At 39.5% G+C, this 17,811-nt stretch overlaps 1 protein-coding gene across 13 annotated transcripts in view; it reads right to left on the bottom strand.

The window, feature by feature from the left end:
- CAPRIN2 (caprin family member 2) overlaps positions 1-17,811 on the bottom strand; it is a 35,105-nt gene that overhangs the window by 12,386 nt on the left and 4,908 nt on the right. For 9 of the 13 annotated variants that reach the window (XM_065681963.1, XM_065681972.1, XM_065681983.1 and 6 more), the window contains 9 exons: positions 15,252-15,338; positions 12,526-12,764; positions 11,128-11,210; positions 8,409-8,570; positions 7,880-7,923; positions 5,631-6,476; positions 4,732-4,773; positions 459-590; positions 158-245 (listed from right to left, as the gene is read on the bottom strand). In XM_065681963.1, coding sequence (XP_065538035.1) covers positions 158-245; positions 459-590; positions 4,732-4,773; positions 5,631-6,476; positions 7,880-7,923; positions 8,409-8,570; positions 11,128-11,210; positions 12,526-12,764; positions 15,252-15,338 — 1,723 coding nt within the window. The remainder of the gene's footprint in view (positions 1-157; positions 246-458; positions 591-4,731; positions 4,774-5,630; positions 6,477-7,879; positions 7,924-8,408; positions 8,571-11,127; positions 11,211-12,525; positions 12,765-15,251; positions 15,339-17,811) is intronic. The other 4 variants (XM_065682022.1, XM_065681944.1, XM_065682012.1 and 1 more) reach the window with 2 other exon arrangements.

Raw genomic sequence — 17,811 nt, 5'->3', positions numbered from 1 at the left:
GGTTTGAGCTGCCTCTTAATTTTTTTTAATCAGACATTAGTATTGTTTTATAATTAGACAAGCTGTCTTCACCAGGCCTACTGATCTACAGCCCAACCAAATCCTGTTAGTGTTTGCAGGAATCTCACATACAGTTCACACTTACAGTATTACCTACCTGCAGGACTACTTGCTGGAGTAACTGAAGGTGGTTGGGATGAACCAATGGCACTTGGTGAAGCTTTATCAAAATCCAGAATGGACTCCTTTTGCGAAAAGATCATCAGTTGAGAGAAAAAAAAAAGATTAAACTCTAGATATAAATGAAACATTCTCATTTGACAAGTTGCTGTTAGCTAATTAGAGCTACATTCATTCAGTGCAAACACATTGGCAGCACTGTTTCCCCTAACCTGGTAGGAACTGGAGCTGTGTACTACAAAAGCAGAGAAAAAAAAAATCCAAAAAACCCCACACACTTGCATGAAGTTGTAAGTCCCTTGTATCTGAGTCATCAGATCCTGAAGTTTTTCCCTTCTCAACACTGGGTCTTTTGGAAGAGTTGAAGTAGAACAAAATTCTGCAGCTGGCTGATGTACAGGTTTAGGCACCTAATAAGAAGAGAATACATTAAATCTAATACTGGAAGAAAGACAAGATATCTTATCCAATATACTTCCAGAGCAACCTATAAGTGTCAGAAAACATGGGCCAAGGAATTGTGCTGTCATTGATATTTCCTGAATTAAGTTTTCACTTCATTAAATAACAACAGCTTACTGTTGCCACAACATTAATTCACCTCATTCAGCTTTATACAGTCAAGTATACAAGATGACAGTGAGTTGCCTATATTTAGTGCATCATTAGGAAACCCACATATCCAGGTTGAAGGCCAGAACAAGCTTAAAAATCAAAGCTGCATCACTCAAGGTTTAAAACATACTCCCCCTCCCAGTAGAACCCACACCAGTAAGTGCAGATCTTTAGGACAGCATTTCCAGACGTTCTGAAGAAAGTGCACCCAAGAGATACATTGCAAGCAGGTTACTCAGGATTAGACCAAGGTGCTTCCGCTAACAAGCTAGATACTCTTAATGCACCAGCTCCTGCAGAAGTAATATGTTAAACTTTTCAAAGTCTAGCATGAAAAGTACACCTGTACTCCCACATAGGAGCCTGATTTTGCGGCTAAACATTTATTTCTTCAGGAACTTAGTACTCTGATTGTTTCAGATGGCCCCTTAACAGTTCATCACAACTTGTTCTCGCTTCACATTAAGAAGAGGGAAGCGTTTTGTCAGAGAATAAGCAAGTTCAAGGTATCAGAAAAATCATGACAGTAAACTCTTTAAATAGCAGAAGCCTTATTTTCAGGGTGACAATAATAACAGTCTAGATAGCCTAACATGTCTTTTGAAGTGGTAGGCTTGTTACAAGTATTTTAAACCCATTACTTTTAGTGATTCTCTAAAGCTTTGCTTCTCTTACATTTGTCTCTGCAGCTAGAGAGAGGCAATTCTGAAGACATTAAATAGCTGCATTATTTCAACTGGCCCAAGTGTTGAGACACACAGGAACATATGAAAGCCTTTACTTTCCTGGAGATAAAAGTCTCTCTTTCCAATAGATGACTACAATATACTATATAGCAGTTGAGTATTTGCATGAATTTATTAGAAGACTGACATTATATGGCAGAAGGGTATATGTCATGACATTCATCACAAATTCAACACAAATTGACAGAGTACTGTCTGTCCAATTTTAGCACAACAAACCCCAAACTACTCTTTCATGTCTTCACAGCAGTTATCTGGAACTAATCCCTAGCATTTGCAGAATTTCCAGTAACAGACATGGAAGAAGCTTGCAGGGTTTAGTGACCTTCACAAAGCATAATCCATGTACATGCAGCACAGTAATTGTGGAGGACTCCATTTCTAATAATTGGGGTCCACACAATAGCCACTTGCTGAGCCATGGGAAGTTTTACTTTTTCCTAGAGCTAAGAGCACATCTTTGTACTACTGTCTTAGACTTCCTGATGCACATGCATTATGCTGTATAGTTTTCATTAATGAAGAGACACTAAAGCTATTAAGAATCTAACTGCAGGACAAAAGATACAGTTGAATAAAGTTAAATTTCAGCAAGTTATAGATTATGTTACTAGGAATCAGTCTTCCTGTACATCACTTTATTAGCCCTCACTTATAAGCAGATAATCTTAAAACACTTGCTGTCATGGTAAATCCATTATGGGTTTAACTGTTCTACTACTCTTTTCCTCTTCACTGCAGTTTACTAAGACCCAAGTACATTACCAAACTGGTTCTGTAGTTCTGCAGACTGATAATAAGTTTTCCACTGTTAAGTCACCTAACCAGGTCAAGCCTGGCAGTGTCTACAGCCATTAAGATTGTCCACTAGTTAGGTAAATTGGACTTGTACATTAAGCACAATTAAAAACAGCCTTAACAGGATGGAAGCAGCAGAAATTGCAGTTTCACTTGTGATTGCAAAGACTATACAGTTTTCTGTATGCTTTTACAATTTGTTAAGAGTCTTCACCTCCTTCCCCAGCTCATATGCTTGTACATTATCCTGGTAGCATTCTTCCAGAGCTTTAAGCCAGAATTAAATTAATTAGGGCTTTAAGCCATAATTAAAACAGACTCTCTAGTCTGTAGAAGTTACCTTCCAGTTCCTGCATATATTAAAATACACCAGCCCAAAGTAGCTATACTGGTTACCTCAATTTGCTATTTTGCTGCCACTTAGGTGTTCAAAGCTAGAGTAATCAAGTGCAATATAAGAACATGCATTAAAAAAAAAAAAAGTATCAGGAAGTTAAAGTATTTCTGATTTTATGCCTTTGTAAGAGATGCTTTGAGAAAGAGCAGGTACTTGATACCCTTAAGACAGTTTTAAACCAAGTTTTCTTTCTAGCCTACAGTTAGATGTTTCTGGATGTCAGTACAAGATGCTGGCAGATTCTGAGTGTAGTAACCTGTTAGTCCAGCTCACATTAAACTTATATCCTGAGATCACTTAGCATCAGTGGTTCAAGCAACATTCAAGTCAGTTTTACATAGCACTGGAAAGTTAAGGGTCTGATTTGTCATAATAATATGTTTCTGAAACCTAACTTCAACACTTCTTACACATTCAGCAACAACTGTTTCTGTCTAGAGACCTGACTAAAAATGGAGTTGAAATACTTAGAATTTGGTTTAGGACCTGGTAAGTCATTTGCAAATCAATGTAAAGACACAGTGACCACTCTGAAATTTTACCAGTCAAGAGTGCCAATATACTAAGCACTCCTGTTAAAGCTTGAATTTTTAGAAACTGCAGGTCTACTTCTGTGCAACACCAACATACATTTCAAGTACCCCACATGCCAGTAAAACTTAACTCTGATACCACAATTCTTTCTTAGGTTTGTTAGCTGTGGAGTACCAAGAGAGCTGGGATGGTGATACCTGAACTGTAATTTCAACAGTGAGCACTAGCTTTACCATGTAGATACACAATCAACATTTGCTTCTTACTCGGAGTAGCATTCACATTAGATACGAGTTCAGTGGCACTGGATGACAGCACAAGCCAAACTTTTACTTTCACATAGCAAGATGCAAATTCAGCTCTAATGAAGTTTAATGGTCCACAGGTTGCACAAACATTTAAATAATGTAACAGCTTAACAGGCCTGCACATCAGCTCAACTTCTTAAGTATTGCACTTCATGGTACATTAAGTTAACTAAGCATATTTCAAGATCTCAAAGTCTAATAGTTTATCAAAAGACCTCATGGCTCTAAGTTATTTCAGGGAGTAAGGAAAGGTTAATTTCAGCTCCAGAGGCCAGCAGCAGTGACACACGCCTTCTATCTACCACATCTAGATCTCTGCACAAGGTCATTTATAGATTGTCCTTGGGAGCAAAATAGATCCAGCTATAGCACTGCATTGCCTCTTCTTTCATCATATAAAGAAAGGCAAGAGAAATTTCCTTATTCAAATTTCAGTATTACTGTTAATTGTGCTTTGTATGTACCTGACAAGTCAAAGATATATATTTTTTTTTAAATTGTATATGGAACCTAGCTAGGTTGACAGTACCTAGGCTGCTTTCTATTGAGTCAATATACTTTTGATACTGGATTTGTCAGTAACTACTAAGCAAAAACAAAGCCAGCTGGTGTTTCACTAAGGTCTATGGAAATCAAAGTCTGAATACTTAAAATATGCTTTGTTCACTTAATTCAGCAATCCATCTTAAAAGCAATCTCACATTCCAACATTTCATTTAGTTTAGTTTTGCTGACATGCACACCTGCACATTACAAAGATTCTTAGGCAGTTCGCAAGTTTCTCCAACTGACTGGAGAAACTCCTTTTTTCTTACTGCATCAAAGTTTTGTTTATCACTTAAGCCATCCATCTGCCCATCCTATGTAAAAAACAAGGGTTCATGCAAGCAACTTGCATTTAAGCTTTAAGGTTATCTGACACCAGAAAATCCAAGGCATCTTAAAGTGCTTGAAATTATTTCAATACTTCAGATTGTTTCAGTAATACTACGCATAGTTGGGTGCACAACACCTCCTTGTGCTCAGATTTACTCAGTGAGGCCACCAGGTTTTATACCTGTACCACCAGTGAACAGATTCTACTCAGCTCAAGTGTAAAGATGAATCAAACACCTTAATCCCATTTTGTTACCCAGTGCTGCATGTTACATACTCTCTTAATCTCGGGTTCAACCTTCAGTTTGCGGTCCCGTTTCTAGGCACAAGAACATCCATTTTCCAGTTACATCAAGTTTTACTGACAAGATTTAAACTTAATCATTTGCTACAAGTAATATGGAATTAACAGATTTCTGCTTTCTTGTAGAAACAAGACAGTCGTGTTGACAACACTGTACACAAAATTGCTTTTCTTCCTGAAGTCTCATTCTAGCTTGAACACTGCTCTTAATGACAGAAGATGGAAGACAGAGTTCAGTTATCTGTTTTGAGTTAAAACTTACTACCCGAGCAGAGGTGAGAAAGAAGGTAAGGTAAGCAGATTCTAGCAGCCTGCTTAGCTGCAAGCGCTGCAGCACTTTTATTTTACATTTCTAAAATTATAGCTATTGTTAAACACCTCAGGACAGCAGTATGGTTTATGCATTCATCTGGAAATACATACGTAAGTCCCTACACAGTTGCTATTCCTTGATCTAGATCTGTCTTGAATCAGCAGCTATTTTAATCAAAAGCCTAAAAAGAATTACTGAAGTGCTATTTGCATACAGACACACACAACTCGATTCCTGGCTGAGTCACACTTGCTTTGTACTGCTAAGGGTGAACATAGCCAATAACTAGGGATGAACTAAGTTATGTCTTCTGTCTTATGCATAAAGCAGTTATTCAAGGCTCAAACACAGCAATACTGTGTTGATGTAAGAAGTAAAACAAACCATCTTGTATTCCAATATAAGCTTCAACTGCCAGAATTGTTTTCCCCAAGAATTTAACAAGACTAAATAAAGGCCTATAAAATGCACCCTGTAAAGCCTCTGATAACAGGTAGGTTTAGTCCAACACACTAGTGTCAAAAGCTTATGACAGGTAATACTACATATGCCAACTCACTTCTTTGGGTTCCATATCAAACTTCTTTGGCCCCATCTGCTCCTTTGGCCCAATACTTGCAGCTCCCCAGGACTTCAGAGGGTTCTGTAACTGCTGTGATGACACTTGCTGCTGCCTGTCAGCTTTGTCCCAAGCCTCTGGAGTCTCCTGCTTCTTTTGTTCTGGCTCCTCCCTAACATGTGCAGCCCAAGCCTTCACAGGCTCCTGCTTCTTTTGCTCTGGCTCTTCCCTAACAGGCATTTCCCACGATTTCACAGATTCTGGCTTCTTTTGTTCTGGTTGCTCCCTAGTTTGGGTTACCCAAGGTTTTACGGATTCCTGCTTTTGTTCTGGTTCTTCCTTAACTTTGGTTACCCAAGGTTTTAGGGACTCCTGCTTTTTCTGTTCCTGCTCTTCCCTAGCTTTTACTACCCACAACTTAGGTGATTCCTGTTTCTTCTGGTCCTGCTCTTCCCTAGCCTTTGCTACCCAAGGCCTGGGTGACTCCTGCTCCTCTCGGACACATGCTACCCAGGCCTTTGGAGCTTCCTGCTTCTTCTGTTCTTCCTCCTCAACACAGGTCTCCCAGGGCTTTGCAGGCTCATGCTTCTGTCCCTCTTCTTTGACACGAATTTCCCAAGGCTTTGGAGAATCTGGTCTTTTTGGTTCTTGCTGCCTAACACGAGCTTCCCAAGGCTTTAAGGTATCTTGTTTCTGCTTCTGCTCCTGCTCTTCAGTATCAACAAGCATTTCCCAGGACTTCGGAGGTTCTTGCTTTCTAGCATACCCAGCTTCCCAAGATTTTGGCTCTTCTGGCTTCTTCTTGACAGAGTATTCTGCTTCAGGCAAATAACGCCTGTTGAGAAACTATATAGACCAAAGAAACTTAATGGCTCCCAAGAAAACATTTTGCTACTACAGTTCAGGTAAGTTAGGTCACCCAGCTACTAAAAACTTCTGAATAAAAGCAGAGCCCAGTTTAAGTACCATCTGTAGAAACTATAAGGACAGCCATGCCTTTATCCTACAGCACTGCAGACTAGCTTTGTTTGGCAGGCCAGAGAAGCATGAAACAGTCCTGAGCAGCACAAGTGATACATACTTGAGCTGAGTAAATCTATTATCCTCAATGCTAACTGATGTTCCTAGGCAGTGACAATATCAGGTTCAGTTGTGATTTTTACGAACACAGCTCTCCTCCTAAGCATCTAGCATGCTGTGTTACTAGCTTAGCTTACATTCTGCTAAGAACAACAGCACCATCTCCCACACAGTCTTTGACCCAGTGACTAAGTATAACCCTCATCCTTAATGGAGCTTAAATATTAAAAAGTCACTAGATTCTCAGATTCAGTACCTCTGGACTTCTACAACTGGACAAGCTACATTTGACCAGTAATTCTGAGTTCAGTGAAGGCATCCTGAAGTCTTCCTAGTTACCACTTTGTCATAAACAGGAAGTAAATATATGAAGAATGTACAAGGTTCACTGGCTGAGACTTTCTGACAAGTCACCAGAATAAGCGTTTAGTCAGGTAACAAGTGTTACCAGATTATAAAAACTTGTTCAGGGGTGCACCCTTTAATGGGATACCTGGGAAATAATGATTCAGCATTTCAGGAACCAGTATTTCCTGTTACAGAAGTACACCCCTCCCCACATTTTGAAGTTTAAGGGGTTTTGTGCTATTCCCAGTTGAAGTTTGAGTACTAAACTTCAACTCAGCTGTTGAAGCATGTCTATACATGTTCAACATGTATAGACATCTGTGTGTGGATGACTTAATGGTTGTTGAAACACATCTACACACCCCTCTGCACACAAGTCTGTGTTAAGATCCCTATTTTTCTGACAAATCAGAATAAGATCTGTATCATTTGCAACCCCGCCAGTATCAAACTTACTGAAATAAGCATAGCTTTTAGAGACAGCTTTAGTATGTGTGTATTTTTTCTATCCTATAGTACACTAAGTATCAGTTTGTTTCCACTCTAAAGGCTGATGCTTCCTTTTATTCAGGAAAGCACCAGAGTATTAAAGTACTATACTACTTCATATAATCCTGGCCCATTTATCCCAGAATACCCCACAGAAACCATAAATTTGGGTTTAGAGACAGAAATGCAACCAAGCCAATGTTTCCTACATAAAGCAATACCTAAGTTACTGTTCAGACTTCCTTAAGTTTAAAAAACAAGCTGCAGAAATGCTGTTGTATTTCTGATAAATCATACACTAAAGGAAAGCAATTAGCAGTGGAATTTCTTACCTCCTGTGGCTGTATTTCAGACTTCATAAGCTCCACAATGGATTCTAGAGAAAGGATGTTAATTTGTTTCAACTTATCAAATGCAGAAAGGCAGAACAAGCAGCAACAAGTCTTGAATTCTACTCAAATAGTAGTGCCAATTGCTAAAGCTCAGCTTGTCATTCAACATGGTATTTTTAGACAAGCTTTTATTTTCCGTTTTAAATTTGTGGAGTTAAGAAACATCTTGTAGTATTTGTAATTTGGTTACTGTAATATGCAGCATTCTCTAAACTAGACAATTATCACACCTTGAACATGAAGACTTGCTCAGGTGACAAAAGCATCTTATTACTATGAATTAGATTCTTTTTCCCCTACAATATTTGTCATAATAGGGCAGAAAGCCTTGCAGGTTCTATTTTATCCGCTACATTGCGAGTAAGCCACTGCATAGGATTAGATTTAGTCTCAAACTATGCAAAGTCAATGCTCAGTTCAAGCTTATCCCAAAACAATTGCACAGAAACTGAACCCTGTAATATTCCACCTGGTTCTTTGACAGGCTCTCCTTCTGACACGTGGCTTGTTCTCTCAGATTTTCTATTTACTTCTTCCATTTCTTTTACTGGCACAGTGGCACGAGGCGTCGGAATACTTTCAAAGTAGCGAGAGTCCAGAAGCTTGGACAGCAGGTCCTTCATGTGTTTATCTGAAGAGTAAAAATCCATCCAGTTAAGATATTACAATTTGAAATTAAGGAGTATTCAGATCAAAACTCTTTACTCCCTCCCTTTACGAAAATGAACGTGAGCCAGCAGTGTGCGCTCGCAGCCCAGAAAGGCAACTGTATCCTGGGCTGCATCAAAAGGAGCGTGACCAGCAGGTCGAAGGAGGTGATCCTGCCCCTCTACTCTGCTCTCGTGAGACCTCACTTGGGAGTGTGTGCAGTTCTGGTGTCCTCAACATAAAAAGGACATGGAACTGCTGGAACAAGTCCAGAGGAGGGCCACGAGGATGATCAGGAGACTGGAGCACCTCCCGTATGAAGACAGGCTGAGGAAGTTGGGGCTGTTCAGCCTGGAGAAGAGAAGGCTGCGTGGGGACCTCATAGCAGCCTTCCAGTACCTGAAGGGGGCCTATAGGGATGCTGGGGAGGGACTCTTTGTCAGGGACTGTAGTGACAGGACAAGGGGTAACGGGTTCAAACTTAACCAGGGGAAGTTTAGATTGGATATAAGGAGGAAATTCTTTCCTGTTAGGGTGGTGAGACACTGGAATCGGTTGCCCATGGAGGTTGTGAGTGCTCCATCCCTGGTGGTGTTCAAGGCCAGGTTGGATGAAACCTTGTGTGGGATGGTTTAGTGTGAGGTGTCCCTGCCCATGGCAGGGGGGTTGGAACTAGATGATCTTGAGGTCCTTTCCAACCCTAACTATTCTATGATTCTATAAATTGCAACTTTTCAAAGTTCACACATCTTACCGAGTTATTGCAATAAAGTGTTGTAGTAAAGGAAAGTATTTGTTAAACTACTTCATATATTACAGCTGAAAGCACTTTCGCAAGCCAGAGGTAAGACTGCAACTTGTGTTTAAATGCACACAAGGTCAACACTGAGCTACCTAGTCTCCCACATGCTTAGAAAGGAATTTATTTACCCATTGCTTATCCTGTAAGCTAGCCAGCACTGATACATTGGATGGACTGCAGCAAAGGTAAAGCCAAACAAACTCACTATGCAACTGCCCTACGACACCCTCTTCCCAGTGATAAGATGTTAAGTCTCAGACTAAAAAGTTAAGAACTGCAGAAACAAGCAGGGGGTGGGAAGCAAGAGACTGTTCCAGAGTGAACTTAACCCTCTGAAGTTTTGGAAAAGAAAAGAAAAGCTTAACTGTGTACTCCAAGAACTGTCTAGTTTTCCCCTTTACACAAAAAAAAAAACAAAACCAGCAACATAGAGAGTAAGGCCCCAGAAATCATACTAGAAATTCTTTCAGAGAAACTAGAGAAACAGCAGCCTTAAAAACAGGAAAAATACTCAGCAAGAGATCACTCCTACCAGCAACAGCCACGTGAACAAGAATTGTAGCTTGAATTTAATGTGGGTATAGAAAATTGTCTCCCAAGGCAGTGAATGCTAGTAAGAAGTCATAATAGCTTTATCTCAAGTTTAGCTTCTGCAAGACTGACACTAATGGGGTAGAGATACTGACAAAAAGTCACAAAAGTTTAGGTTATAGCCGAAAAGCTACAAAAGTTTGGAGTTCAAAATAACTAGGCTACCAATCTATGTCAACAAAGTTACCAGACTGTAACAATACAAGGCCAGCTTGCAGTTTGTCCAGAACTACATGCAAAGAGTTAACACTTAATCTTCAGCTCAACTATCTGCATGTAAAAATTAGATAGGGTACACTAGTGCTCTGGTCCAACAGCTTCAGCAACACTGTCCATTACAAATAAAAGATACTGCCATACAGCCATAACAAGATTGGAGTAGGTGGGACAAGCAAGGTCTGTTTGCAATAGGAAAGACTTTCTTCACATTTCTTTTGTGTGTTCTAAATAGAAACATAAAACATATATGCTTGTTTATAACCATGGTTGTTGAAACTAAGCCACAGATGGAATAAAACATGTAGAGTCCCACAGATTGTTGTGCTTGAAAAATGAGGACACTCACAGCAGGTCAAAGAAAGACTGCACTGTACATGGTTAGGTAACACAGCAAGTTCCACTAATGACTATCCTTCCTTAGTGTGGTATCCTGCACTGCAGACAACAGGTATGAGCCTGGAATTCCTACAAGACAATCTCCAGTGCTGTGGGACCTTCAGCCTGGGGCCAATGAAGCTTTGTAAAACACATCAGTTTACTCAACTAAGCATTTCTTTGCTCGGAACAGTGTTCCAATGTTAAGCCATTTGCACATAACTATCCAAAAAAGGTTCCCACTGCTGGTTCTGTAAGGTATTCATGCATCAGCTTTTGAATTACTACCATCATTATTCCACAAGAAGGTGCTAGTATATTGGAGGAAGAGTAAGCCTTCACCTGGAAAAAGAAAGCACATTGTATTGTTGTTGAGCTGTACTTAAACAGAACTTGAAGCAACCAGCAGTTTACCCTTGGACAACTGAGTGAACACATGCAGTTGGAAGTGCTTAATTTAGTAGCCTTCCATGTATATTCCACTGGTTTCAAGATGCTTTAATTAGCACACGCATTTCAGATCTCAAGTTATTTCTCTAGATGAGACACTCACATGTTGTTCCAACCACAGGTTTCTCGCTTCCTTCTAGAAGGTCCCAGAAGTAGAGAGATGATTGTTCCATCTGGTCTTCAACACTAAAACAAATGACAGTTTCACTAGGTAGAATCATAGCCAAGATCAAGTGTTGCAGTATCCCAACACCTGTCCTTTGAAGACACTGACTAATATTCAGCCTTCCCACTGAAGGGAACCCTACATCCATTATCCACTACTGACTTATCTCTATCTGTACATGATTTAACCTAGCAAATGTAAGTAGTGAATAACTAAAACATATTAAAGAGCCTAGCACTATCCCACAAGACCATAAAACTGACCTTCATTCTAGGTCAGGACTCCTAGACAGGGAAACAATTGTTCTTTAACCAGCTGATCACCTTGCTCATTGGATGCACATATGCAGGGGCAGTCAACAGCTCCTGGCCTCTGCTAGTTACTAAGGAGCTTTGACACAGGTCACCCTACCCACCCTACCCCCTCCAGACAACAGATCCGGAAATCTACCATGATGAAATTTAGAATCCCAAAGGAAAGGATTGTGCTTCTTGTGGAAATGTAATGAACAGAAAGCTAGAAATAAAGTTTTTTTCACCAAGATAAGAGACTCCTATTGGGTAGCTTTTTACAAGCAGCTGTTCTTTAGAAGTTACCTTAAGAGCAAAGATTTGGCCGGTTTAGTATATGGCAAGTGATTTTTAGGAAGTGATGTTTGAATATGGAAGTACTCTTGTCCATGAAATGTTTCAACCTGTCACCTAATAACTACTTTTCCATATTTAAGTACAATTCTTTCTATACCATCTTAAAACCAGACAGGCTAATCATAAGTCATTGTAATACAAACAGGGTACCAAATTAGTCCTGACATTACACCTGTTGACAGCTTGTTACCTTAAAAAGTATGACATTTATTGTAGAGGTAACAAAAATTTCTGTTAAATTTTTAAAACTTCAAAGTTTGGAAGGTAATAGCAAGAGAGCCTCAGGAGTACCACCTTTCCTTGGAATAAAGCAGCACACCTGGACCACCATGTGAATGGAACCTAGTTCTGCATTTACTGCACTTTCAGTCCATGAACAGCGAGATCTCAAGAAAGCAGCACACTATCAGCCTCCCTGCTTATGATGGTACCCTCACTCAGCCCCACAACAAGATGCGAGATGACAGTGCTTGTATGCAACTTGCACAACTGAGGCTATAATTCCTGCAGCTTTCCTCTAATGCTCAATGAGGTCAATCTGCTACATTCTTAGTCTCAGACTAAAGCAAGTGTACTGAACAGAATTTTAATTAATGTCCCAAAACATAGTATTTCAAGACAGTGTCAAACAGAGGGCGTTTACTGTAATGAATGAAGCATACCAATTAGACAAAAATCTTGACCTTACCTCAAGTTTTCATTTCTTTCTGGACATGTCAGTTTTGCAAATCTTATGAGGTAGTCTAGTTCTTTAGAAGGCAAGTATATTGCACCATTCACACCACCTTTGAAATCTTTCTGAACATGCTCTTGAGTGAAGTTTTGCAGCACATACTGGACTTGAAGTATTGTACGCAGTTTCTTCTTCTCAGCCTCAAGCTTCAATAGACTCTCTCTTCGCTGAGCCTTCCTCTGTGCTTTCAGCAGCTATTTCAGTACAAGAATTCAACAGTTAAACACAATTAAGTAACAGGATTCTAGGCTGAAACACAGTATGCTCTAGTATCGATCATCTTACACTGATCAAACTATTAATTTTGGTTAGATAACAGAAGCTCCTAACTCTTGAGATACCCAAGAGTTCAAGCTCCTCCTCTGGAAAAGCTCCCCATTTATTTACTAATTCTCTACAAATCTAGCTTTTAGTCAAACTGGATACTAGTAGCTTCACTTGTAATACGCCTTTATGACATTTTGATCTTGATTAGAGCTGCTAGTTGATTTACTGTAAAAGCTCCCACAACTGAGTACAAGAAATTGATACAAACACAAATCCAAGCCTAGCTGACCTTTAACACCTACCACATGAATTTAGTAATGCAGAAGTTTCCAAATTTCTTCTGAGACAACTGTCTCTTCACTTTTGAACACCCAGCTTAAACGATGCAGCAGAATCCTACAGTTACTCCTATTTCTGATGGCAGAGGACTGAAGCACTCATGAAATAAGCAACAAGACACAGAATATACACAGCCCTCATGCATTTGAGAAGTTTATCATGTACTAACAGAATTACACAGCAGAAGCAGAGTAACTGAAAGATTTAAAATACCTCATTAAAGGGTATCTTAAGTTTCTTTGCAAGATGTGTGGAAATTTAGTTTTTTCTAGAATACTGTGTAAAATCTGTAAGGATGTTGTTGCCAGAATGTTCACTAGTGTTCCAGTAATAGGTACTGCCTGCAGAATCCATAGAGGCAGAAGTAAAACCAAAGCGAAAAAACTGGGTTAGTCTTTAAAAATACCTTAAGTGCAAGGACAAACACGACCTGGATTACTAAAAACACCTACAGAAAGATACACTTGGTAACAATCCTTAATTTCTAATATTTTATGGGCAGCTACACAGAGAAAAAGCAGTAAGAAACCATCCAAGTTTTTACATTTAGCACAGTAGTTAGTGTTCAACATAAAATGTCCGAGAACCCAAAGCAGCAACACTGCTGGAAAGGCTCTTACATCTCTGTTTACACAATGCTTTGAGAGATTTACAGCGCTACCTGGAATTACTACGTACACAAGAAAAGCCTCTCAAGCAAAACTTTTTCAGTCTCTCTAAACACCAAAACGTTTACCATTTTACCAGTCCTTCAGCATTCTGTAAAAAGCAGACATAATGCCAGAGCAGTGACTAATCATGTTCAGTGCCCATAAAACCACCATGGATCAAACCTTTTAAGGATAGTACTTGCTTGAGCTAAGAAACCAGTTTCTTCAAAGATTAAAACATCTGCTTACATAAAAATAACATATTTAGTGCCTTAAACCCTGAATAATGACATAAATAAAGCACTAAATCTGCCACTTGCCATAATTAGAGACAACTACAGCACAGTAAGTGGCAAACTCCACAAGCTTCAGTAAAATTTTACTGAGAGCTGTACTTCCCAGTGATTTAATCCCAGCACCTTCCCCTTATTGGAAACATCAAATATTGTCTGGAAGGGATCTTGGGATTTCATCCAGCCCAGCCTCCAAAACAAAGGTTACACTGAATCAAGACCAGCTCACTTAGAGCTTGTGCAGTCAGGTCTTGAAGAGATACAAGGACAGATTTTAATACTTCTTTCAGCAGCCTGCTCTAGTGCTCAGTTATCCTCAGTGATAATTTTCCTCTTATCTAGTTGGAGCCTACTATTTTATGATTACTCCTTCTACCACATCTCAGCAAAAACCCTGGCTCCACACTTTCAGTAATCAATTTAGTAGCTGAAGGCCAATACTGCATCTCCTTGCCAAGCCTTCACTTCACCAGGCCAAACAAGCCCAGTTCTTCTTGTCTCTCCTCACAGGTCCCATTTTCCAGGCCTCAGCCATTTAGAGAGCCACCACTGGACACACTGAAGTTTATCTATAGCCTTTGTGTACCAAGTGACCAGAAACAGACACATCTGGTTATCAATACCATACAATCAGTTCTCTTTAATCTACTGGTCCTCAGTCTAGCCTAGCTTTCACTGCTTCAGGGGTACACCTAATTTACTTTGCCTGCAGCCCATAAGGACCTGCATGTCCCTTCCAGCAGAGCTGCTCCCCCACCAGTCTGTACCTACACAGCAGATAAGTCCACCTCCAGCATAAGGTACCGGCAGTACCAGTTAATGGTTTCGAGCTTAACTGGAGTCATCTCAAACACAGCCAAGTTCAAATAGCTCCATTTACTTAAGCACAAGTTCTTACAGAAATAGACAGTGAATAACTGTTGTGGAGGTCAGTGGTACACAAAACTGTCAACATTTACTCTGCTCTATTCACTACTCCAGAAAGCTTAAGCACATCATTCCAAGTCCCAAGATAGAAACTTCCAAGTACTGAAGTATTCTGCATATTGATATGTAAGTGTAGCCATTAGAAGAGTAGCACAAGCTTTGCAGTTACTTTCTTGCAATATAGGGAAGAGCATTTTAAACTTACATCTTGGCTAAGTCCTGAAAAAGTCTTCTGAAGCTCCTTAGCGAATTCCAAGTTGTGTATTACTTCATCATATTTCTCTACTGCCTCCTACAAAGGAATAAGTAAAAATTTGTCAGGCTTAAGACTAAGTACAAGGGGACTGAGATGCAACTAGTAAACTATCATTGAGAACTAGTTGCTTAGCATGTATTTCCCTAAAATTGTAACTTTTTAAAGATACTGTATCTGTAAATGGTATTTTAAGTTTAGGCATGAACATCATTCAACCATGACTGAGGTGCAGCACAAAGCCAGCTCACACCACTACACGTATCCTACAAGTCTGTCTGTATTAGACTTTCCAGGCAACATCTTGTTCAATATTTCGTATACTTATGTTGAAACAGGAAAGCCTGGATACCAGTTACTTCAATTTTCCTTTTGTTCCCATAGGTCTCAGCAGCCAGGTAAACAACTACTTAAAATCAGACACTGATACAAAAGCCTGGAAGGAATATAGGACACTGACGAGTTCAGCACATATCTTTTACCCTCATGCTTACCTGAATGCCTTTACAGATAATTTGTACAAACCTTAGAAAGAACATAGAAGCCAAGTCATACTTTGAGGAAAAAGTAAGTCTTTCAAATCTAGTTTCCACAAATAAAACAATGTTCCTGCCTTCATTAATGGCTTTAACCAATATTTTACTAGTCAGTCTTCAAAAAACTAAAGTGGATTATTAATATGCCCTTTGATATACCCTATTTTTTATGAGTTCTTCCCCACTAAGGAGTCAGTTTATTTTTATAAGTCTCCTTGAAGGCTGTGAAGACAGCAAAATGCTGTAGTTCAGACATGCTGCCCATATCCTCATACCATAAGCATGCCTGGGAAATACATTTCATTTCAGTTGCTCACATGTGCATGTGTTTTATGCTCATGATAGCAGAAGTTTTCTGGAATAGGCTCATGGGTCTACTATAAAGCTCTTTCAAAGTAGTGTTAGTGTTGAGAAGCGTTTCATCAGTGCAATGACAAAAGCTTGATCTACTGTCCCAATTAGATTTGGGACATCTGCAAATTCCATATGTGTTCCTAAGCAACTGAAAAAAGAGCTACATGCTCATTTGTTCAAGCAGTTTTATTAATCACTTACCTGTATTCACTTATTTGTAGTATACTACATATTACTAGGCCTAAATGCTACTCAGCAGAGTAAGGTGCATGAGTTAAAGCACTCATCTGGCAGTTTAAGCTGCCCTCAGCAAATTAATCAATATAAGAACTAATTAGCAAGTTCACTTCACACTCTGGAGAGTAACTTCTAAGACCCTAATGCCCACACATGAGGAACACTCACAATTTAACACCAACAACTTGTAAGACAGATGGCAGTAACTGCTTTTAACAATGCAAATCCCAGAGTAAAACTCTCTACCTGAAAACATCTGCTCTGATGGCAAGCTGTAACTCAGCCCACAGGAAAGCAATAGCTTTCTTGTGTCACACCTGTTATTAACAGCATACTGGAGGAACAGTACCAAGGAAAGCCTGCTCAGCATGCAAATCAGAATATTGCCAGTGAGAGCATTTAACTTGCTGGAAGCTCTTAATTTCTGAAGCAGATGCTTCCTGAAGTTAAGACTAGCACACACAGTAGCTCTGGAAGGCATGCACACACCATAAGTAATTAGTTTAATACAAACTGCTTACAAAAGTTCATCATCAGATGGGCACTTCCTTTGTGCAAGGAACAATGTTAATATAGGTGACATCAAGTTACACTAGAGCTTCACTGTATTACAAGCAGTTAGGTTTCTTCAGGCAAGTGTCCAAGCTATTAACCTCATTCTGCTCTAGCTCAAATCTCCAGGTCCTGGTATTTATACCTACATTGGGAATTTGCATCTGAAAGGTACAAGTGTAGTATTTCTGTATCTTAACCACTAAAACAGGGGTCTTGACTAGATTAAATACCGAGTTGATACTTCTACAATAATCATTCCAACAGTTTGACTACCACTCATCAGTTTACCAGCAGGACTGAATCTAATCTCCCATTTTAGAAGGCTGGGATATCCAGCTCAGCTGAAAATACTGAAAGCCAGTAACCAAGTTACTTGCCATTTTCCAAAATCAGCACTGCTGGATGCATTTGCAAGAATGATTTCTACAGAATCCTTCACCTCTAGTTCCCCACATCATAATTGCACATTCACCTAACATCTTTTCACAGTCCAGGTTATATACCAAACTAGTCAAATTCAGAAGTAGCTTTAAAACATGGTCAAGATTAATCAAATTTACACAAAATACTATTCAACAGTCACACAGTGACAGAAAACAGATCATAGTTAATACCTATGATAACACAAAAGGCTCTTGCCCACCTGATTCCAGATTGAGTGTAGAGAAAATAAAAAGTCATCATCCTATATTATTATTTCCCCTCTTATCCCACTTACATCTACCTCATTTGGAAATCATTCAGGGTAAGGAAACAGTATGCATGCTCTCATCCTGCTGCACTGTGATACAGCTAGAAGCCAATGAAATTATTTTTCCAACTGGTTCACA

Source organism: Lathamus discolor, chromosome 1 (genome assembly GCF_037157495.1).
Source record: "Lathamus discolor isolate bLatDis1 chromosome 1, bLatDis1.hap1, whole genome shotgun sequence".
NCBI classification, from domain to species: domain Eukaryota; kingdom Metazoa; phylum Chordata; class Aves; order Psittaciformes; family Psittacidae; genus Lathamus; species Lathamus discolor.
Note: the sequence above shows the minus strand (reverse complement) of the source record. Positions and strands in the feature narration are given on the sequence as shown.